This window comes from Oncorhynchus clarkii, unplaced genomic scaffold, assembly GCF_045791955.1.
Source record: "Oncorhynchus clarkii lewisi isolate Uvic-CL-2024 unplaced genomic scaffold, UVic_Ocla_1.0 unplaced_contig_13759_pilon_pilon, whole genome shotgun sequence".
Classification (NCBI taxonomy): domain Eukaryota; kingdom Metazoa; phylum Chordata; class Actinopteri; order Salmoniformes; family Salmonidae; genus Oncorhynchus; species Oncorhynchus clarkii.
In genome coordinates this window covers 55,207-80,000 of record NW_027258091.1, presented here as the reverse complement: position 1 = coordinate 80,000, position 24,794 = coordinate 55,207, and the positions used below count along the sequence as shown (strand labels likewise).

Genomic DNA, 24,794 nt, shown 5'->3' with positions numbered 1-24,794 from the left:
ATTTGTCCATGTAGGTAGAGGGGTAAAGGTTAGTCAAGGTCATTTGTCCATGTAGGTAGAGGGGTAAAGGTTAGTCAAGGTCATTTGTCCATGTAGGGGGGGTAAAGGTTAGTCAAGGTCATTTGTCCATGTAGGTAGAGGGGTAAAGTTTAGTCGAGGTCATTTGTCCATGTAGGTAGAAGGGTAAAGGTTAGTCAAGGTCATTTGTCCATGTAGGTAGAGGGGTAAAGGTTAGTCAAGGTCATTTGTCCATGTAGGTAGAGGGGTAAAGGTTAGTCAAGGTCATTTGTCCATGTAGGTAGGGGTAAAGGTTAGTCAAGGTCATTTGTCCATGTAGGTAGAGGTAAAGGTTAGTCAAGGCCATTTGTCCATGTAGGTAGAGGGGTAAAGTTTAGTCAAGGTCATTTGTCCATGTAGGTAGAGGGGTAAAGGTTAGTCGAGGTCATTTGTCCATGTAGGTAGAGGGGTAAAGGTTAGTCAAGGTCATTTGTCCATGTAGGTAGAGGGGTAAAGGTTAGTCAAGGTCATTTGTCCATGTAGGTAGAGGGGTAAAGGTTAGTCAAGGTCATTTGTCCATGTAGGGGGGGGGTAAAGGTTAGTCAAGGTCATTTGTCCATGTAGGTAGAGGGGTAAAGTTTAGTCGAGGTCATTTGTCCATGTAGGTAGAGGGGTAAAGGTTAGTCGAGGTCATTTGTCCATGTAGGTAGGGGGGTAAAGTTTAGTCGAGGTCATTTGTCCATGTAGGGGGGGTAAAGGTTAGTCGAGGTCATTTGTCCATGTAGGTAGAGGGGTAAAGGTTAGTCGAGGTCATTTGTCCATGTAGGTAGGGGGGGTAAAGTTTAGTCGAGGTAATTTGTCCATGTAGGGGGGGTAAAGGTTAGTCGAGGTCATTTGTCCATGTAGGGGGGGTAAAGGTTAGTCGAGGTCATTTGTCCATGTAGGTAGGGGGGTAAAGTGGGTGATGGGACTATACATAGATAATAAACAGCGAGTAGCAGCAGTGTAAAAACAGATGGGGGGGGGGGGGGGGGTGTAATAGTCTGGTGGCCATTTGATTAGTTGTTCAGCAGTCTTATGGCTTGGGGGTAGAACCTGTTCAGGAACATTTTGGTTCTAGACTCCGGTACCGCTTGTCATACAGTAGCAGAGAGCATTGGGTTAAAGCGACCCTCCTCAAAGCATAGGTGTCGACCCAGTAACCCCTGGAACTGAACAGGGCTAGACGTGACCTGGTAACCCACCTGGTGGGATGTACTGGCAGGACCCAGAGGAGTTGACCAGGACGTTGGTGTGGAAGGTAGCATCAAACCTCTCGTCTGCACTGGAGGAGAGAAGAGAAGAGACAGATGAATGATCTGATAGATTGTATGGAGGGTAACTAAGTCTGTTGTCATGGAGAAATAAAGAGGGGGGACAAAACAGAGAGAAGGAGAGAAAGAGAAGAGAGAGAAGAGAGAAACAGAGTGAAGGAGAGAAAGAGAAGAGAGAGCGATAGAGAAGGAGAGAGAGAGACAGAGAGCGGAGTAGAGAGAGAGAAAGAGAAAAGGAGAGAGAGAGAGAAGGAGAGAGAGAAACAGAGAGAGGAGTAGAGAGAGAGAATAAAAAACAGAGAGGAGAAGAGAGAGTGATAGAGAAGGAGAGAGAGAGAGAAAAGGAGAGAGAGAGAGAAGGAGAGAGAGAAACAGAGAGAGGAGTAGAGAGAGAGAATAAAAAACAGAGAGGAGGAGAGAAGAGAGAGTGATAGAGAAGGAGAGAGAGAGAGAAAAGGAGAGAGAGAGAGAAGGAGAGAGAGAAACAGAGAGAGGAGTAGAGAGAGAGAATAAAAACAGAGAGGAGGAGAGAAGAGAGAGTGATAGAGAAGGAGAGAGAGAGAGAAAAGGAGAGAGAGAGAGAAGGAGAGAGGGAAACAGAGAGAGGAGTAGAGAGAGAGAGAATAAAAAACTGAGAGGAGGAGAGAGAGAGAAGAGAGAAACAGAGAGAGGAGAGAGAGAGAGAAGAGAGGAACAGAGAGGAGTAGAGAGAGAGAAAAGAGAGAAACAGAGAGTGAAGGAGAGAAAGAGAAGAGAGAGCGATAGAGAAGGAGAGAGAAACAGAGAGAGGAGGAGAGAGAGAAGACAGAAACAGAGAGAGGAGTAGAGAGAGAGAAGAGAGAGCGATAGAGAAGGAGAGAGAGAAACAGAGAGAGAGAAAAGGAGAGAGAGAGAGAAAAGGAGAGAGAAACAGAGAGAGGAGAGAGAGAAACAGAGAGAGAAGGAGAGAGAGAGAGAGAGAAGAGAGAAACAGGAGTGAGAGATACTGTATCTTAGACAGAGGGCTCAGTACTGAGCGAGACAGACAGTGTGTATATTATTGATCCGGTCCTCCTTCAGAAAGGGTTTCATCAGAGGTGGCTCAGCGTGTGGTGGGACTGGCTTCAGAAACACTACCATCAAACTGAGATACATTACAAATACATCAGAACAAACACCATATATCACAGGTATTACAGCCTAGACTAACCCCCCGCATCCCCGTTCACCCCCAGCATCCCCCTCACCCCCCGCATCCCCCTTCCCCCCCGTATCCCTGTTCACCCCCCGCATTCCTCTTCACCTCCGCATCCCCCCTCACCCCTCGTATCCCTCCTCAACCCCCCCGCATCCCTCCTCACCCCCCGCATCCCTCCTCATCCCCCCGCATCCCTCCTCACCCCCCCGCATCCCTCCTCACCCCCTCACATCCCTCCTCATCCCCCCTCACTCCCTCCCGCATCCCTCCTCACCCCCCCGCATTCCTCTTCACCTCCGCATCCCTCCTTACCCCCTGCATCCCTCTTCACCTCCAGCATCCCTCCTCACCCCCCAGCATCCCTCCTCACCCCCCAGCATCTCTCCTCACCCCCCAGCATCCCTCCTCACCCCATCCTTACTCCCCAGATATATATTAAAACATTTTGGGGGAAAAGAGTGATTGACCAGATAAAAGTGGCTCCTGACCTTCCCTGGTAAATGTTGCTTCTCCAGATCAGATCCCAGCATCAGTGCCTAGAGGGTCGGATTGAGAGATTGGCTCTCATAATGGGAAACAATGAGTAATAAATGAAAGTGCTCATCTTCCCCAAAAAAAGAAGATGATAATTCTCCTGAGTCATGCAGACGTCCATTAGTCTGTTTTGAAATGACGAATGGTTACGTGACTGATGCCACAAGAACAGGAAGTGGAATGGAAACAAACTACACTATTGGCTGACGCTCAACAAGCCCTTGCACTAAATGCAGGCCAAAAAAAATGACTGTAACCAAACCTAAAAGAAGACATCACGATTTACATAATTTAATGTTGATTTATTGCTGCATGTCCCTGTCATAATCGGATATGATAATTGTTCCATTTGTTCAGACGAGAGGAAGCTGCAGGCATGGTTGTTTGGCAATGTTGGGATGAATCCTATCTCCCAAATGGCACCATATCCCCTAAATAGTGCACTACTTTAGACCTATGGGTCCTGGTGAAAAGTAGTGCGCTGAACAGGAAATAGAGGGTCATTTAGAACACACACTGATAATCACGCGGTCCATTGTCCAAGAACAAAGGTTTCTAAATTAGCAGCGTGGTCGAGGCCAGCTGAATACAAATGAACTAATGCTGGTTTGGAAGTTATAAATATTATTTTTGTTTGTTTTAATGTTCTTGTACCTGAAACCATCCATCCACACTGTTGTAGAATTGTAACTTGTACAGTGTTTCTCTGTTTTAAATCAACATTTAGTAATTTAATGAATTGATGAATAATGTTTTTTAAACTACATAATCCAACTAGCGCATGTTGGTTTATGACTATGAATCAATAATCACACAACATCATATTAAACAAGATATATGAATCAATAATCACACAACATCATATTAAACAAGATATATGAATCACATTAATAGGATTTATATATCTCATTTAATATGATTCATGCATCTCGTTTAATATGATTCATATACCTCGTTTAATATGATTCATGTATCTTGTTAAATATGATTCATATACCTCGTTTAATATGATTCATGTATCTTGTTTAATATGATTCATATACCTCGTTTAATATGATTCATGTATCTTGTTAAATATGATTCATATATCTTATTTAATATGATTCATATAGCTTGAGTAATATGATTCATATCTTGTTAAATATGATTGATATATCTTGTTTAATATGATTCATGTATCTTATTAAAAATGATTCATATATCTTATTAAAAATGATTAATATATCTTGTTTAATATGAGTCATGTATCTTATTAAAAAAGATTCATATATCTTGTTTAAACAAATCATATTAAACAAGATATATGAATCATACAGAGCTACACAAACAAACAGAAGTTGTTCCACAAAGGTCAACAAGGTGTCTGGAGGGGTAATGGTGTAACACAGGGACGTACCTGGAGGGGGGGTAATGGTGTAACACAGGGACGTACCTGGAGGGGGGGTGGGTAATGGTGTAACACAGGGACGTACCTGAAGGGGGGGGTAATGGTGTAACACAGGGACATACCTGGAGGGGGGGGTAATGGTGTAACACAGGGACATACCTGGAGGGGAGGTAATGGTGTAACACAGGGACGTACCTGGAGGGGGGGTAATGGTGTAACACAGGGACGTACCTGGAGGGGGGGGGGGGTTGTAATGGTGTAACACAGGGACGTACCTGGAGGGGGGTAATGGTGTAACACAGGGACATACCTGGAGGGGGGGTAATGGTGTAACACAGGGACGTACCTGGAGGGGGGGTAATGGTGTAACACAGGGACGTAACTGGAGGGGGGGTAATGGTGTAACACGGGGACGTACCTGGAGGGGGGGTAATGGTGTAACACAGGGACGTACCTGGAGGGGGGGTAATGGTGTAACACGGGGACGTACCTGGAAAGGGGGGGGGGGGGTAATGGTGTAACACAGGGACATACCTGGAGGGGGGGTAATGGTGTAACACAGGGACGTACCTGGAGGGGGGGTAATGGTGTAACACGGGGACGTACCTGGAGGGGGAGGTAATGGTGTAACACAGGGACGTACCTGGAGGTGGGGGGAGGGGGGTAATGGTGTAACACAGGGGCGTACCTGGAGGGGGGGGTAATGGTGTAAAACAGGGACGTACCTGGAGGGGGGGTAATGGTGTAACACAGGGACATACCTGGAGGGGAGGTAATGGTGTAACACAGGGACGTACCTGGAGGGGGGGTAATGGTGTAACACAGGGACGTACCTGGAGGGGAGGTAATGGTGTAACACAGGGACGTACCTGGAGGGGGGGTAATGGTGTAACACAGGGACGTACCTGGAGGGGGGGTAATGGTGTAACACAGGGACGTACCTGGAGGGGGGGTAATGGTGTAACACGGGGACGTACCTGGAGGGGGAGGTAATGGTGTAACACAGGGACGTACCTGGAGGGGGGGTAATGGTGTAACACGGGGACGTACCTGGAGGGGGATAATGGTGTAACACAGAGACGTACCTGGAGGGGGGGGGTAATGGTGTAACACAGGGACGTACCTGGAGGGGGGGTAATGGTGTAACACAGAGACGTACCTGGAGGGGGGGGGGGGGTAATGGTGTAACACAGGGACGTACCTGGAGGGGGGGGGGGGTAATGGTGTAACACAGGGACGTACCTGGAGGGGGGGTAATGGTGTAACACAGGGACGTACCTGGAGGGGGGGTAATGGTGTAACACAGGGACATACCTGGAGGGGGGGTAATGGTGTAACACAGGGACGTACCTGGAGGGGGGGTAATGGTGTAACACAGAGACGTACCTGGAGGGGGGGGGGTAATGGTGTAACACAGGGACGTACCTGGAGGGGGGGGGGTAATGGTGTAACACAGGGACGTACCTGGAGGGGGGGTAATGGTGTAACACAGGGACGTACCTGGAGGGGGGGTAATGGTGTAACACAGGGACATACCTGGAGGGGGGGTAATGGTGTAACACAGGGACGTACCTGGAGGGGGGGTAATGGTGTAACACGGGGACGTACCTGGGGGGGGGGGGGGGGGGGGATGGTATAACACAGGGACGTACCTGGAGGGGGGGGGGGGGTTGTAATGGTGTAACACAGGGACGTACATTGAGGGGGGGATTATGGTGTAACACTGGGACGTACCTGGAGGTTACACACCTCAAAAAGGAAGTAAGCTTGAATTCTAGATCATGTTTATCCTTTTATACATGAGTATTTGTGTGTCACACGTCACACCACCAATCCCTTAAGGAAAGCATTGTACTGGGTTTCAGACAGACAAATACATGTACAGAATACAAACACCTTATTCCTTCAATATCACAGCTTCCTGCTTCAGGTAGAAGCTCCTCTCCAAATCTCTACACTGCTTATAGAAATGTCCTCTCAAAACACTGTGTAGACAATGTTGTGTGTGTGTGTGTGTGTGTGTGTGTGCGTGTGTGTGTGTGTGTGTGTGTGTGTGTGTGTGTGTGTGTGTGTGTGTGTGTGTGTGTGTCCTGTTTCATCCTGTGAAAACACTGACAGACAGAAACACAATAACTGGTTTTCAGGATCTATGTCTCAGGAGGGAAAGGAAAGGAATATCTTCTCAGAATGATGTCTTGTGTCACGACAGAGAGTTCGATAGGTTCATATGACAGGTACACTAAAGCCACCATGATATTGGATATGAAGACAGTGGGCTTATAGCTCTACGTTACCCAGGGAAGTCACAACGGCAGGTTGAGAGCAGAAATGGAAATATCTTACCTACATCTCACAGGGACGTTTTATTTATGTCTCACCTTCTCACTCTCTTGTATATGAGGAAAGGACTAGGTAGAACGATTACAGGGACGTTTTATTTATGTCTCACCTTCTCACGCTGGTGTATGTGAGGAAAGGACTAGGTAGAACGATTAAAGGGACAGATACAGATCATCTGCAGGAACTGACCTTTCCTACATATCTAACTTCCTGTTCCTCTTTCTGTTTTTGGTTTATTCCTTCTTTCCTTCCTTTCTTTGTTCCTTCCTTTCTTTGTTCCTTCGTTTCTTTTTCCCCATCTGTAAATCTTCACCTCCCTCCATCTATTCTTTGTCCAGGACTATAATGTTAGTGATCACTGATCCTGACCATCACCTGCTTAATGTTGCGTATCATCCTATTAGACACACACACACACACGCTCACACACACACGCTCACACGCACACACACACACACACGCACACACACACAAATACGCACGCTCACATACACACGCTCAAACACACACACGCACGCACAAACACACACGCGCACACACACACGCTCACACACACACACGCTCACACACACACCACCTCAAAGAACACCTCCATCTTCAACAACGTAGCACAGACAGCATATGACATCAATCAACTTCAACACCATTTTATCTTGTTGTCTGTAATCCATTACAAGGAGTGAGTGAGTGAGTGAGTGAGTGAGTGAGTGGGTTATCAATGCATTGACATCAGCATCTTCTCTCTTGTAATAATGACTCTCATCCACTGATACTTAAAATTACCACCAGCAATTACACTCCGAGTTCGGAGCGGCTTTTAACATCAACTGTAATGACGCTGTTAAAATGTGCTCCTGGGTCGGGGTGAGGCATGTGAGACAAATGGTTCTGCTGTGGGTGTTTTTAGTACATGGTCCCCCCCCTCGTTGTGTTCTGGGCTTTTATTGGTTCAAATAGAAAAGGCAGACATTCTGTTTAGTTTCTTCTCCTTCAGAGTCATAACCCTGATCCATTGGAATGAGTTACTTTTTGTCCGTCACATACAAACTATTCTGGAGTAATACTGAGATACGGCAATACGGCATGGTTGGAACGTTTCTAAAGCCGTGACAACAACACTCTTAATGACTTCCTGGCTACATAAAACGGTGACAACAACACTCTTAATGACTTCCTGGCTACATAAAAACGTGACATATCTCATTTCAAAGCAAGTGGGGCCCATCTGAAAATGTGTTCCTGAATTTTAATTGTGAGTCACGCTTTCTCTTCTCTTAAATGTAATTGGGATTTTTGTCTGAAGCTCGTCCCATAATGGTTGGAGCTCCATCTTCTCCCCTCCATATTCTGTCTATTTCCTTGGATAAATAAGGATACAGAAATCTGTTTAGCCTTAATCTGGAAGCCTGTTCCGGAGGTCCTGAGGCAATGAGGTTCAGCGCTCAGGGATACAAACACTAGTGGACAGTTTTCACAGGCTGTCCTGCTGAATCTGGGTCGAGAGCTTCAAGTTCCTCAGTGTCCAAATCCCCAAGGACTTAAAATAGTGTGACAGCACCTCTTCCCCCTCGGGAGATTGAAAAGGTTTGGCATGGGCTCTCAGATCCTCTAAAAGTTCTACAGCTGTTCCACTGAGAGCATCTTGACAGGCTGCATCACTGCTTGGTATGGTAATAGCACCGCCTTCAATCGCATGGCGCTACAGAGGGTGGTGAGGACAGCCCATCACTGCTTGGTATGGTAATAACACCGCCTTCAATCGCATGGTGCTACAGAGGCTGGTGCAGACAGCCCATCACTGATTGGTATGGTAATAACACCGCCTTCAATCGCATGGTGCTACAGAGGGTGGTGAGGACAGCCCATCACTGCTTGGTATGGTAATAGCACCGCCTTCAATCGCATGGCTCTACAGAGGGTGGTGAGGACAGCCCATCACTGATTGGTATGGTAATAACACCGCCTTCAATCGCATGGTGCTACAGAGGGTGGTGAGGACAGCCCATCACTGCTTGGTATGGTAATAACACCGCCTTCAATCGCATGGTGCTACAGAGGGTGGTGAGGACAGCCCATCACTGCTTGGTATGGTAATAACACCGCCTTCAATCACATGGTGCTACAGAGGGTGGTGAGGACAGCCCATCACTGCTTGGTGTGGTAATAACACCGCCTTCAATCGCATGGTGCTACAGAGGGTGGTTAGGACAGCCCATCACTGATTGGTATGGTAATAACACCGCCTTCAATCACATGGCGCTACAGAGGGTGGTGAGGACAGCCCATCACTGCTTGGTATGGTAATAACACCGCCTTCAATCACATGGCGCTACAGAGGCTGGTGAGGACAGCCCATCACTGCTTGGTATTGTAATAACACCGCCTTCAATCACATGGCGCTACAGAGGGTGGTGAGGACAGCCCATCACTGATTGGTATGGTAATAACACCGCCTTCAATCACATGGCGCTACAGAGGGTGGTGAGGACAGCCCAGTACATCACTGGGGACAAGCTGCCTGCCATCCAAGACCCCCTGCCATTCAGTCTCTATGCACACACACACACTCACCATAATTTGCTCACACACACATAATATGCACATCCATTTATACTGACTGTACACATCCACTCACATACAAGCTGCTGCTACTCTATTTATCTAATATCCTGTTGCCTAGTAACCTTACCCCTATACATACAGTGCCTTGCGAAAGTATTCGGCTCACTTGAACTTTGCGACCTTTTGCCACATTTCAGGCTTCAAACATAAAGATATAAAACTGTATTTTTTTGTGAAGAATCAACAACAAGTGGGACACAATCATGAAGTGGAACGACATTTATTGGATATTTCAAACTTTTTTAACAAATCAAAAACTGAAAAATTGGGCGTGCAAAATTATTCAGCCCCTTTACTTTCAGTGCAGCAAACTCTCTCCAGAGGTTCAGTGAGGATCTCTGAATGATCCAATGTTGACCTAAATGACTAATGATGATAATTACAATCCACCTGTGTGTAATCAAGTCTCCGTATAAATGCACCTGCACTGTGATAGTCTCAGAGGTCCGTTAAAAGCGCAGAGAGCATCATGAAGAACAAGGAACACACCAGGCAGGTCCGAGATACTGTTGTGAAGAAGTTTAAAGCCGGATTTGGATACAAAAAGATTTCCCAAGCTTTAAACATCCCAAGGAGCACTGTGCAAGCGATAATATTGAAATGGAAGGAGTATCAGACCACTGCAAATCTACCAAGACCTGGCCGTCCCTCTAAACTTTCAGCTCATACAAGGAGAAGACTGATCAGAGATGCAGCCAAGAGGCCCATGATCACTCTGGATGAACTGCGAGATCTACAGCTGAGGTGGGAGACTCTGTCCATAGGACAACAATCAGTCAGTCGTATATTGCACAAATCTGGCCTTTATGGAAGAGTGGCAAGAAGAAAGCCATTTCTTAAAGATATCCATAAAAGGTGTTGTTTAAAGTTTGCCACAAGCCACCTGGGAGACACACCAAACATGTGGAAGAAGGTGCTCTGGTCAGATGAAACCAAAATTGAACTTTTTGGCAACAATGCAAAACGTTATGTTTGGCGTAAAAGCAATACAGCTGAACACACCATCCCCACTGTCAAACATGGTGGTGGCAGCATCATGGTTTGGGCCTGCTTTTCTTCAGCAGGGACAGGGAAGATGGTTAAAATTGATGGGAAGATGGATGGAGCCAAATACAGGACCATTCTGGATGAAAACCTGATGGAGTCTGCAAAAGACCTGAGACTGGGACGGAGATTTGTCTTTAAACAAGACAATGATCCAAAACATAAAGCAAAATCTACAATGGAATGGTTCAAAAATAAACATATCCAGGTGTTAGAATGGCCAAGTCAAAGTCCAGACCTGAATCCAATCGAGAATCTGTGGAAAGAACTGAAAACTGCTGTTCACAAATGCTCTCCATCCAACCTCACTGAGCTCGAGCTGTTTTGCAAGGAGGAATGGGAAAAAATGTCAGTCTCTCGATGTGCAAAACTGATAGAGACATACCCCAAGCGACTTACAGCTGTAATCGCAGCAAAAGGTGGCGCTACAAAGTATTAACTTAAGGGGGCTGAATAATTTTGCACGGCCAATTTTTCTGTTTTTGATTTGTTAAAAAAGTTTGAAATATCCAATAAATGTCGTTCCACTTCATGATTGTGTCCCACTTGTTGTTGATTCTTCACAAAAAAATACAGTTTTATATCTTTATGTTTGAAGCCTGAAATGTGGCAAAGGTCGCAAAGTTCAAGGGGGCCGAATACTTTCGCAAGGCACTGTATCTACCTCCATCACTCCAGTATCCCGGTCTCCTTACCCCTATACATATCTACCTCCATCACTCCAGTATCACCTTACCCTATACATATGTACCTCCATCACTCCAGTATCTCCTTACCCCTATACATATGTACCTCCATCACTCCAGAATCCCTGTCTCCTTACCCCTATACATATCTACCTCCATCACTCCAGTATCCCTGTCAACCTACCCCTATACATATCTAACTCCATCACTCCAGTATCCCTGTCACCTTCCCCCTATACATATCTACCTCCATCACTCCAGTATCCCTGTCAACCTACCCTTATACATATCTACCTCCATCACTCCAGTATCCCTGTCTCCTTACCCCTATACATATCTACCTCCATCACTCCAGTATCTCCTTACCCCTATACATACAGTGCCTTGCGAAAGTATTCGGCCCCCTTGAACTTTGCGACCTTTTGCCACATTTCAGGCTTCAAACATAAAGATATAAAACTGTATTTTTTTGTGAAGAATCAACAACAAGTGGGACACAATCATGAAGTGGAACGACATTTATTGGATATTTCAAACTTTTTTAACAAATCAAAAACTGAAAAATTGGGCGTGCAAAATTATTCAGCCCCTTTACTTTCAGTGCAGCAAACTCTCTCCAGAAGTTCCGTGAGGATCTCTGAATGATCCAAAGTTGACCTAAATGACTAATGATGATAAATACAATCCACCTGTGTGTAATCAAGTCTCCGTATAAATGCACCTGCACTGTGATAGTCTCAGAGGTCCGTTAAAAGCGCAGAGAGCATCATGAAGAACAAGGAACACACCAGGCAGGTCCGAGATACTGCTGTGAAGAAGTTTAAAGCCGGATTTGGATACAAAAAGATTTCCCAAGCTTTAAACATCCCAAGGAGCACTGTGCAAGCGATAATATTGAAATGGAAGGAGTATCAGACCACTGCAAATCTACCAAGACCTGGCCGTCCCTCTAAACTTTCAGCTCATACAAGGAGAAGACTGATCAGAGATGCAGCCAAGAGGCCCATGATCACTCTGGATGAACTGCAGAGATCTACAGCTGAGGTGGGAGACTCTGTCCATAGGACAACAATCAGTCGTATATTGCACAAATCTGGCCTTTATGGAAGAGTGGCAAGAAGAAAGCCATTTCTTAAAGATATCCATAAAAAGTGCAGTTTAAAGTTTGCCACAAGCCACCTGGGAGACACACCAAACATGTGGAAGAAGGTGCTCTGGTCAGATGAAACCAAAATTGAACTTTTTGGCAACTATGCAAAACGTTATGTTTGGCATAAAAGCAACACAGCTCATCACCCTGAACACACCATCCCCACTGTCAAACATGGTGGTGGCAGCATCATGGTTTGGGCCTGCTTTTTTTCAGCAGGGACAGGGAAGATGGTTAAAATTGATGGGAAGATGGATGGAGCCAAATACAGGACCATTCTGGAAGAAAACCTGATGGAGTCTGCAAAAGACCTGAGACTGGGACGGAGATTTGTCTTCCAACAAGACAACGATCCAAAACATAAAGCAAAATCTACAATGGGATGGTTCAAAAATAAACATATCCAGGTGTTAGAATGGCCAAGTCAAAGTCCAGACCTGAATCCAATCGAGAATCTGTGGAAAGAACTGAAAACTGCTGTTCACAAATGCTCTCCATCCAACCTCACTGAGCTCGAGCTGTTTTGCAAGGAGGAATGGGAAAAAATGTCAGTCTCTCGATGTGCAAAACTGATAGAGACATACCCCAAGCGACTTACAGCTGTAATCGCAGCAAAAGGTGGCGCTACAAAGTATTAAGTTAAGGGGGCTGAATAATTTTGCACGCCCAATTTTTCAGTTTTTGATTTGTTAAAAAAGTTTGAAATATCCAATAAATGTCGTTCCACTTCATGATTGTGTCCCACTTGTTGTTGATTCTTCACAAAAAAATACAGTTTTATATCTTTATGTTTGAAGCCTGAAATGTGGCAAAAGGTCGCAAAGTTCAAGGGGGCCGAATACTTTCGCAAGGCACTGTATCTACCTCCATCACTCCAGTATCCCTGTCAACCTACCCCTATACATATCTACCTCCATCACTCCAGTATCCCTGTCACCTTGCCCCTATACATATCTACCTCCATCACTCCAGTATCCCTGTCTCCTTACCCCTATACATATCTACCTCCATCACTCCAGTATCTCCTTACCCCTATACATATCTACCTCCATCACTCCAGTATCCCTGTCACCTTACCCTATACATATCTACCTCCATCACTCCAGTATCCCTGTCACCTTGCCCCTATACATATCTACCTCCATCACTCCAGTATCCCTGTCACCTTACTCCTAAACATATCTACCTCCATCACTCCAGTGTTCCTGCACATTGTTAATATGGTACTGGAACTGACCCTGTATATAACCACTGACCCTGGAACTGACCCTGTATATAACTACTGACCCTGGAACTGACCCTGTATATAACTACTGACACTGGAACTGACCCTGTATATAACTACTGACCCTGGAACTGACCCTGTATATAACTACTGACCCTGGATCTGACCCTGTATATAACTACTGACCCTGGAACTGACCCTGTACATAACTACTGACCCTGGAACTGACCCTGTATATAACTACTGACCCTGGAACTGACCCTGTATATAACTACTGACCCTGGATCTGACCCTGTATATAACTACTGACCCTGGAACTGACCCTGTATATAACTACTGACCATGGAACTGACCCTTGTTATTGTTTACTACATTGTTATTGTTTACTACATTGTTATTGTTTACTACATTGTTATTGTTTACTACATTGTTATTGTTTACATTGTTATTGATACTACATTGTTATTGTTTACATTGTTATTGTTTACTACATTGTTATTGATACGACATTGGTATTGTTTACATTGTTATTGTTTACTACATTGTTATTGTTTACTACATTGTTATTGTTTACATTGTTATTGATACTACATTGTTATTGATTACTACATTATTATTGATACTACATTGTTATTGTTTACTACATTGTTATTGTTTACATTGTTATTGTTTACTACATTGTTATTGATACTACATTGTTATTGATACTACATTGTTATTGATTACATTGTTATTGTTTACTACATTGTTATTGATACTACATTGTTATTGATACTACATTGTTATTGATTACTACATTATTATTGATACTACATTGTTATTGATACTACATTATTATTGTTTACTACATTGTTATTGTTTACATTGTTATTGATACTACATTGTTATTGATACTACATTGTTATTGATACTACATTGTTATTGATACTACATTGTTATTGTTTACTACATTGTTATTGTTTACTACATTGTTATTGTTTACATTGTTATTGTTTACTACATTGTTATTGATACTACATTGTTATTGATACTACATTGTTATTGATACTACATTGTTATTGATACTACATTGTTATTGTTTACTACATTATTATTGATACTACATTGTTATTGTTTACTACTATGTTATTGTTTACTACATTGTTATTGTTTACATTGTTATTGATACTACATTGTTATTGTTTACTACATTGTTATTGTTTACATTGTTATTGTTTACTACATTATTATTGATACTACATTGTTATTGTTTACTACATTGTTATTGTTTACTACATTGTTATTGTTTACATTGTTATTGATACTACATTGTTGGGGTTAGAGCGGCAAGAAAGGCATTTCACTGTACTTTTGCATGTGACATTAAATCTTGAAACTTGACACTGTCAGCTACCTCAGAGGTCCCAGGTTCCCTGGCTGGCTCCTTCAACCCAACCCAGTCTGACAGCTCAACGGAAGAGGGCATGAAAACACGCACACATCCTGTCCCCTTGACACACGCACACATCCTGTCCCCTAGACACATCTCAAACAGACTGTGGGTATTCTTGTCTCCTTCTACCCTGTCACAGTCGGTAATCGCCAGGTGACATGTTCCTAGACGTCAGTATGATTCCCGTACCGGCGTCAGACAGCCAGCAACCTCAGTCGACTAGCCGATGTTTCAGCACTAAAACGCTGTTGTTTGAAATGTACCATATCACCAAAATCATTTTGGGGGGTCTATCCATTATGCTATATCAGTATTGTATGAAATCTACCATCAACATCCATGTCTATCTACTAACTGTATCAGTTAATAACTAGGTCCGGCACCATTGAGAGCAGGCGGGCGGGGGCAGAGTTACGATTCAGGGTTCATTGAAAAAACAAAATGGCTGACGCCACCATCTGTAAGGCACTGTGAGAGTGCCTCTGCTAGAGCGTTCCCTGAACCCGTGAGCTGTACAGAACCATATGACCTCTCCATTTATCTCCATAGAGTGGATCCTGCTACGGACAACACAGGGGCGTACGGGGACAGGAGAGATGGAGGCTACAAGCCAGGTTATAGTTTGGTGACTACGTAAGAAAAGAGAACAAAAGACAAGTAAAATCAATCGAAGGATACAAACATCAATTTATGAGTAGATGCACTGTTTCAGCTGGGGGGGTTTTCAGATATTTTTGTCTAATAATATTGAAAACAATATTATGTCAACTTTCAGTGGAAGTGGAATCTCTTGGTAATTCTATCCCATGTACAGTGGACAATCCACAAACACTGATTTCGTCATCCAGCTCCTTCCTACACATTACCCATCATGGCAATGGGCCACAGATGCAAAGCCTCATGGGTATTGTGGTTTATTTATGTCCTGCAGGCAATCAATTCGTAGTCATTTCATTAGTCCACGCTCTGACCAATGGTGAAATCAAACCACAGGGGAGTTGTCTGTCTACAAATGGGTTACATAGTGGACTAATGTGTATCAATTGAACTCCCCTAGGAGAAAATTAAACACCACTAGCCTGCTACTCCAACGTAGCAGACCTGGGAAAGACACCTCAGCGGAGGCCCCACTTCCCTTTTTCAGGGGAAATGGAAGTTAGGTTGAAAATACTGTATCCCTGAAATCCAGAAACATCTTCTTACTTCTACTGCAGACATTGTGTTCAGTTTGTTTTGTCAACTTCAGCTCCTTCTCCTGACATACATCGGTCACTAGACAAATCTTGCCAGACCCATTTTCCCCCATACTAGAACACAGTAGATTACAGTAACATAAGTCATTCATACATCATAGCTCTATGCTTATTGGTTGAGACCGTGGCAGTGAGGGCCTACCTGTTGTAGAGGAGGATATCAGGAACCCAGATCTGATTGGAGGGGAAACGAAGGTTCTGAACACCTGGGAAGTTATCTGGGTTCCAGGAGAGGTAAGTATCTGTCCAGTGCTAGAAGGGAGAGGAGAGGAGAGGAGAGGAGAGGAGAGGAGAGGAGAGGAGAGGAGAGGAGAGGAGAGGAGGAAAGAAAGAAAGAATGGAGAAGAGAAGGAGATGAGAGATCAGAGTTTTTACATTGACAATTCACAAATACACTGATCCATTCACAGGCCTTCTGTACGGTATGTAAAACACATTAGGGCACTTGACAGTTCTGTAATTAGCTTCAAACCACTTTCAATCAAACACGAATAATCAAATAGAACAGCCATCCTTTCTCCCAATAAGTGGTCCCTATGTCTGTGCCCTTGGCCAGCAGTGGCAGGAGGTTGGGTCATGTTTTGGGCTGTGACTCAACCTTCTAATCCCTCTATTAGGCCACGAGAGTCACGCTAACTCCACCGTATAGAAGCACATAAAAGTACTTCCAAAAGAGACGTTGTGCATTTCACATCCTTTCCTCACATGACTGAACTGAATGATGTGTAACGCGCTGTGAGACTGTCTGTGTAACGTGCTGTGAGACTGTCTGTGCAACGCGCTGTGAGACTGTCTGTGTAACGCGCTGTGAGACTGTCTGTGTAACGCGCTGTGAGACTGTCTGTGTAACGCGCTGTGAGACTGTCTGTGTGTCCTCAGATGTTTTTTTGCCATAGGTGTGTTCCCTAACACACAGAGGGAGTCCATCTACTGATGTGGCTACTGAAACTCAGTGCCGGTACATTGGACACACAGACACAAACGTTGACATTGGTGTGTGCTTGCCTGCGTGCACGCACACTTATTTTGTGTGTGTGTGTGTGTGTGTGTGTGTGTGTGTGTGTGTGTGTGTGTGTGTGTGTGTTTTTACGAGTATGTGTACACTTCATGGCATGCCAACATCGTGTCACCTCCTCTAGACTTCCCTGACAAACAGTGTTATTTATGTAGCTAATCTCTCCACTAGTCGTCTTCTCTGAACAAACATGGCTTTTATAGTCCTAGAGAGGTCTGTCCTTGACTCTCTCTGTCTTTCATGTTCAAGCTTTGTAGTGGAGGTGAAATAGATCAAAGAGAAACATTAGGCTACATCAGGACATCTCTAAACATAGTTTATATCAAGAGAACATCAGGACATCTCTAAACATAGTTTATATCAAGAGAACATCAGGACATCTCTAAACACAGTTTATATCAAGAGAACATCAGGACATCTCTAAACATAGTTTATATCAAGAGAACATCAGGACATCTCTAAACACAGTTTATATCAAGAGAACATCAGGACATCTCTAAACACAGTTTATATCAAGAGAACATCAGGACATCTCTAAACACAGTTTATATCAAGAGAACACTAGGCTACATCAGGACATCTCTAAACACAGTTTATATCAAGAGAACATCAGGACATCTCTAAACACAGTTTATATCAAGAGAACATCAGGACATCTCTAAACACAGTTTATATCAAGAGAACACTAGGCTACATCAGGACATCTCTAAACACAGTTTATATCAAGAGAACACTAGAGAACATCAGGACATCTCTAAACACAGTTTATATCAAGAGAACACTAGGGTACATCAGGACATCTCTAAACATAGTTTATATCAAGAGAACATCAGGACATCTCTAAACATAGTTTATATCAAGAGAACATCAGGACATCTCTAAACACAGTTTATATCAAGAGAACATTAGGCTACATCAGGACATCTCTAAAAACAGTTTATATCAAGAGAACACTAGGCTACATCAGGACATCTCTAAACACAGTTTATATCAAGAGAACATCAGGACATCTCTAAACATAGTTTATATCAAGAGAACATCAGGACATCTCTAAACACAGTTTATATCAAGAGAACATCAGGACATCTCTAAACACAGTTTATATCAAGAGACCACTAGGCTACATCAGGACATCTCTAAACATAGTTTATATCAAGAGAACACTAGAGAACATCAGGACATCTCTAAACACAGTTTATATCAAGATAACATCAGGACATCTCTAAACATAGTTTATATCAAGAGAACACTAGAGAACATCAGGACATCTCTAAACACAGTTTATATCAAGATAACATCAGGACATCTCTAAACATAGTTTATATCAAGAGAACATCAGGACATCTCTAAACACAGTTTATATCAAGAGAACACTAGAGAACATCAGGACATCTCTAAACACAGTTTATATCAAGAGAACACTAGAGAACATCAGGACATCTCTAAACACAGTTTATATCAAGATAACACTAGGCTACATCAGGACATCTCTAAACATAGTTTATATCAAGAGAACATCAGGACATCTCTAAACATAGTTTATATCAAGAGAACATCAGGACATCTCTAAACACAGTTTATATCAAGAGAACATCAGGACATCTCTAAACACAGTTTATATCAAGAGAACACTAGGGTACATCAGGACATCTCTAAACATAGTTTATATCAAGAGAACATCAGGACATCTCTAAACACAGTTTATATCAAGAGAACATCAGGACATCTCTAAACACAGTTTATATCAAGAGAACATCAGGACATCTCTAAACACAGTTTATATCAAGAGAACATCAGGACATCTCTAAACACAGTTTATATCAAGAGAACATCAGGACATCTCTAAACACAGTTTATATCAAGATACCATCAGGACATCTCTAAACACAGTTTATATCAAGAGAACATCAGGACATCTCTAAACACAGTTTATATCAAGAGAACATCAGGACATCTCTAAACACAGTTTATATCAAGAGAACATCAGGACATCTCTAAACACAGTTTATATCAAGATAACATCAGGACATCTCTAAACACAGTTTATATCAAGAGAACATCAGGACATCTCTAAACACAGTTTATATCAAGAGAACATCAGGACATCTCTAAACACAGTTTATATCAAGAGAACACTAGGGTACATCAGGACATCTCTAAACACAGTTTATATCAAGAGAACATCAGGACATCTCTAAACACAGTTTATATCAAGAGAACACTAGGGTACATCAGGACATCTCTAAACACAGTTTATATCAAGAGAACATCAGGACATCTCTAAACATAGTTTATATCAAGATAACATCAGGACATCTCTAAACATAGTTTATATCAAGATAACATCAGGACATCTCTAAACACAGTTTATATCAAGAGAACACTAGGCTACATCAGGACATCTCTAAACATAGTTTATATCAAGAGAACATCAGGACATATCTAAACACAGTTTATATCAAGAGAACATCAGGACATCTCTAAACATAGTTTATATCAAGATAACATCAGGACATCTCTAAACATAGTTTATATCAAGAGAACATCAGGACATCTCTAAACACAGTTTATATCAAGAGAACATCAGGACATCTCTAAAAACAGGTTGGAAAAGGAACATAGATTGGAGGAGTAATACATTTGGGAGTTTGTCCAACAGTCTAAATGTTTCTAATTGATGTCATTAAGGGCTAATTTCATTCCTGGAACTGTAACATTCCAGAATAGAACACTGAGAATATATTCTGGGATAGAACACTGTGAGAATATATTCTGGGATAGAACACTGTGAGAATATATTCTGGGATAGAACAGTGAGAATATATTCTGGGATAGAACACTGTGAGAATATATTCTGGGATAGAACACTGAGAGAATATATTCTGGGATAGAACACTGAGAATATATTCTGGGATAGAACACTGAGAATATATTCTGGGATAGAACACTGAGAATATATTCTGGGATAGAACACTGTGAGAATATATTCTGGGATAGAACACTGAGAATATATTCTGGGATAGAACACTGTGAGAATATATTCTGGGATAGAACACTGAGAGAATATATTCTGGGATAGAACACTGAGAATATATTCTGGGATAGAACACTGAGAATATATTCTGGGATAGAACACTGTGAGAATATATTCTGGGATAGAACACTGAGAATATATTCTGGGATAGAACACTGAGAATATATTCTGGGATAGAACACTGAGAATATATTCTGGGATAGAACACTGAGAATATATTCTGGGATAGAACACTGAGAATATATTCTGGGATAGAACACTGAGAATATATTCTGGGATAGAACACTGAGAATATATTCTGGGATAGAACACTGAGAATATGTTCTGGGATAGTACACTGTGAATATATTCTGGGATAGAACAATGTGAATATATTCTGGGATAGAACACTGAGAATATATTCTGGGATAGAACACTGAGAATATATTCTGGGATAGAACCCTGAGAATATGTTCTGGGATAGAACACTGAGAATATGTTCTGGGATAGTACACTGTGAATATATTCTGGGATAGAACACTGAGAATATGTTCTGGGATAGAACCCTGAGAATATGTTCTGGGATAGTACACTGTGAATATATTCTGGGATAGAACACTGAGAATATATTCTGGGATAGTACACTGTGAATATATTCTGGGATAGAACAATGTGAATATATTCTGTGATAGTACACTGAGAATATATTCTGGGATAGAACACTGAGAATATATTCTGGGATAGAACACTGAGAATATATTCTGGGATAGAACACTGTGAATATATTCTGGGATAGAACACTGAGAATATATTCTGGGATAGAACCCTGAGAATATATTCTGGGATAGAACACTGAGAATATATTCTGGGATAGAACCCTGAGAATATATTCTGGGATAGAACACTGAGAATATATTCTGGGATAGAACACTGAGAATATATTCTGGGATAAAACACTGAGAATATATTCTGGGATAGTACACTGTGAATATATTCTGGGATAGTACACTGTGAATATATTCTGGGATAGAACACTGAGAATATATTCTGGGATAGAACACTGTGAATATATTCTGGGATAGAACACTGAGAATATATTCTGGGATAGTACACTGTGAATATATTCTGGGATAGAACACTGAGAATATGTTCTGGGATAGTACACTGTGAATATATTCTGGGATAGAACACTGAGAATATATTCTGGGATAGTACACTGTGAATATATTCTGAGATAGTACACTGAGAATATATTCTGGGATAGAACACTGAGAATATATTCTGGGATAGAACACTGAGAATATATTCTGGGATAGAACACTGAGAATATATTCTGGGATAGAACCCTGAGAATATATTCTGGGATAGTACACTGTGAATATATTCTGGGATAGAACACTGAGAATATATTCTGGGATAGAACACTGTGAATATATTCTGGGATAGAACACTGAGAATATATTCTGGGATAGAACACTGAGAATATATTCTGGGATAGAACACTGTGAATATATTCTGGGATAGAACACTGAGAATATATTCTGGGATAGAACACTGAGAATATATTCTGGGATAGTACACTGTGAATATATTCTGGGATAGTACACTGTGAATATATTCTGGGATAGAACACTGAGAATATATTCTGGGATAGAACACTGTGAATATATTCTGGGATAGTACACTGAGAATATATGCTGGGATAGTACACTGAGAATATATTCTGGGATAGAACACTGAGAATATATTCTGGGATAGTACACTGAGAATATATTCTGGGATAGTACACTGAGAATATATGCTGGGATAGTACACTGAGAATATATTCTGGGATAGAACACTGAGAATATATTCTGGGATAGTACACTGAGAATATATTCTGGGATAGTACACTGAGAATATATTCTGGGATAGTACACTGAGAATATATGCTGGGATAGTACACTGAGAATATATTCTGGGATAGAACACTGAGAATATATTCTGGGATAGTACACTGAGAATATATTCTGGGATAGTACACTGAGAATATATTCTGGGATAGAACACTGAGAATATATTCTGGGATAGTACACTGTGAATATATTCTGGGATAGAACACTGAGAATCTAGTCTAACATTGTAAATGCTGACTCCACAAAGTAAAGGTTTAAAGACCTCCTAAATTACCCCATTTTTTTGTTAATGTAACTCTCGACCTGAAGCGTCTGCAAAAAAAAATTGCTCCCCCGGCCCATTAGCAGAGAAGGGACCCCTATATTAAGGCCAACACTTGCATCATTTATTGATGAAAAAAACACTGTCAGCCAGTCAGTCTGTTCATCTTGTGTGAAACTGACAGGTCAGATAAAAACACAGGACAGTGGATTGTGGTCAGAGGAGGCTGCTGAGGGGAGGACGACACATAAAAATGGCTGGAAAGGAGCGAATGGAATGGAACCCATGTATCTGATACCATTCCACTGATTCAGCTCCAGACATTACCAAGAGCCCGCCCTCCCCAATTAACGTCCCACCAACCTCCTGTAAGTTGTGGCCTCATTTACAGGCTACCCTGAAAGGACATTGCCATGGAGACGCAGGGCGGGAGAAACGTAACCTTCTATCCAACCTCCAGCCAAGGTGTCACTATCATCTGATAGATAATGCTCCCATGTTGTTACCCATCCCCCTGATGTATGACCTGATGGACTGTCTGTGGGCTCCTATGTTTCCAACAGTAATAGAAGATGTAGGAGACGTCCCAAACTGGCACCCTGTTCCCTACATAGTGCTTTACTTTCCACCAGAGCTCTACCCTATATTGGGAACAGGTTGTCATTTGGGATGCAGTTTTAAAATTCAAAATGCTTCTTGCTAAATTCTTGCTCCAAACCTGAAGCCAAACAGCTGGGACATTTTGTCATTCAGCACTGGCTCGCTGAGTCAATCAGAGATCTGAACTCCAGCCCATTATCTGATCTGTGTTCACGTCAGCAAGTCTCAGTGGGGGGAAAACCTATAAACCATTAGAAATTGTGAGATTTTAATTGAACATTTCATATCCCTCCCTCATTGCAAGGACTTGGGCATGGACATCTGTTGGGAAGGGAGATCATATAGCGCCCACCGCAAGATACAAACACCAGCTTCAACAAGCAAATGAAACAAACAAAATGGCTATTATACTGCAAATGAGGGTAAAGGGTAGAAATTCAGTCTTACCAGCTGCAGCCAGGCGTTGGTCATCAGAACCTGGTTCTTCTCATCCTGGAGAAGAAAAGAAGGGGAAAAAGAAAAAGGAAGAGGAGAGGTGTTTAGAATATCTCTGTTAGAATATCTCTGATAGAATATCTCTGTTAGAATAACTCCGATAGAATAACTCCGATAGAATAACTCCGATAGAATAACTATATTAGAATATCTCTATTAGAATATCTCTGATAGAATATCTCTATTAGAATATCTCTGATAGAATATCTCTATTAGAATATCTCTATTAGAATAACTCTGATAGAATATCTCTTTTAGAATAACTCTGAGAATATCTCTGATAGAAAAACTCTGATAGAATATCTCTGATAGAATATCTCTATTAGAATATCTCTATTAGAATAACTCTATTAGAATAACTCTATTAGAATAACTCTGATAGAATAACTCTATTAGAATAACTCTGATAGAATAACTCTATTAGAATAACTCTGATAGAATAACTATATTAGAATAACTCTGAGAATATCTCTGATAGAATAACTCTGATAGAATATCTCTGATAGAATATCTCTATTAGAATAACTCTGATAGAATATCTATATTAGAATAACTCTGAGAATATATCTGATAGAATAACTCTGATAGAATATCTCTGATAGAATATCTATATTAGAATATCTCTATTAGAATAACTCTGATAGAATAACTCTGATAGAATAACTCTGATAGAATAACTCTGATAGAATAACTCTGATAGAATATGTCTGTTAGAATAAGACTCCACTCTGGGTGAAGAGCAGAGGTGTTTCAATACATCTCTGTTAGAATAACAGTATAGAATAATAATATAGACTGTAGAGTTCTGGAGACTACCGTATCTAATACAGACTGTAGAGTTCTGGAGACTACCGAATCTAATACAGACTGTAGAGTTCTGGAGACTACCGTATCTAATACAGACTGTAGAGACTACAGTATCTAATACAGACTGTAGAGTTCTGGAGACTACCGTATCTAATACAGACTGTAGAGTTCTGGAGACTACCATATCTAATACAGACTGTAGAGTTCTGGAGACTATTGTATATAATACAGACTGTAGAGTTCTGGAGACTACTGTATCTAATACAGACTGCAGAGTTCTGGAGACTACCGTATCTAATACAGACTGTAGAGTTCTGGAGACTACTGTATCTAATACAGACTGTAGAGACTACCGTATCTAATACAGACTGTAGAGTTCTGGAGACTACCGTATCTAATACAGACTGTAGAGTTCTGGAGACTACCGTATCTAATACAGACTGTAGAGTTCTGGAGACTACCATATCTAATACAGACTGTAGAGTTCTGGAGACTATTGTATATAATACAGACTGTAGAGTTCTGGAGACTACTGTATCTAATACAG

At 41.9% G+C, this 24,794-nt stretch overlaps 1 protein-coding gene across 2 annotated transcripts in view; it reads right to left on the bottom strand.

Annotated features, from left to right (window-relative positions):
- The window catches only part of LOC139395349 (neuronal acetylcholine receptor subunit alpha-7-like), a 79,670-nt gene that overhangs the window by 12,409 nt on the left and 42,467 nt on the right, over positions 1–24,794 (bottom strand). For both annotated transcript variants that reach the window (XM_071142916.1, XM_071142917.1), the window contains 3 exons: positions 23,393–23,437; positions 16,303–16,412; positions 1,242–1,321 (listed from right to left, as the gene is read on the bottom strand). In XM_071142916.1, the coding sequence (XP_070999017.1) occupies positions 1,242–1,321; positions 16,303–16,412; positions 23,393–23,437 (235 nt within the window). The remainder of the gene's footprint in view (positions 1–1,241; positions 1,322–16,302; positions 16,413–23,392; positions 23,438–24,794) is intronic.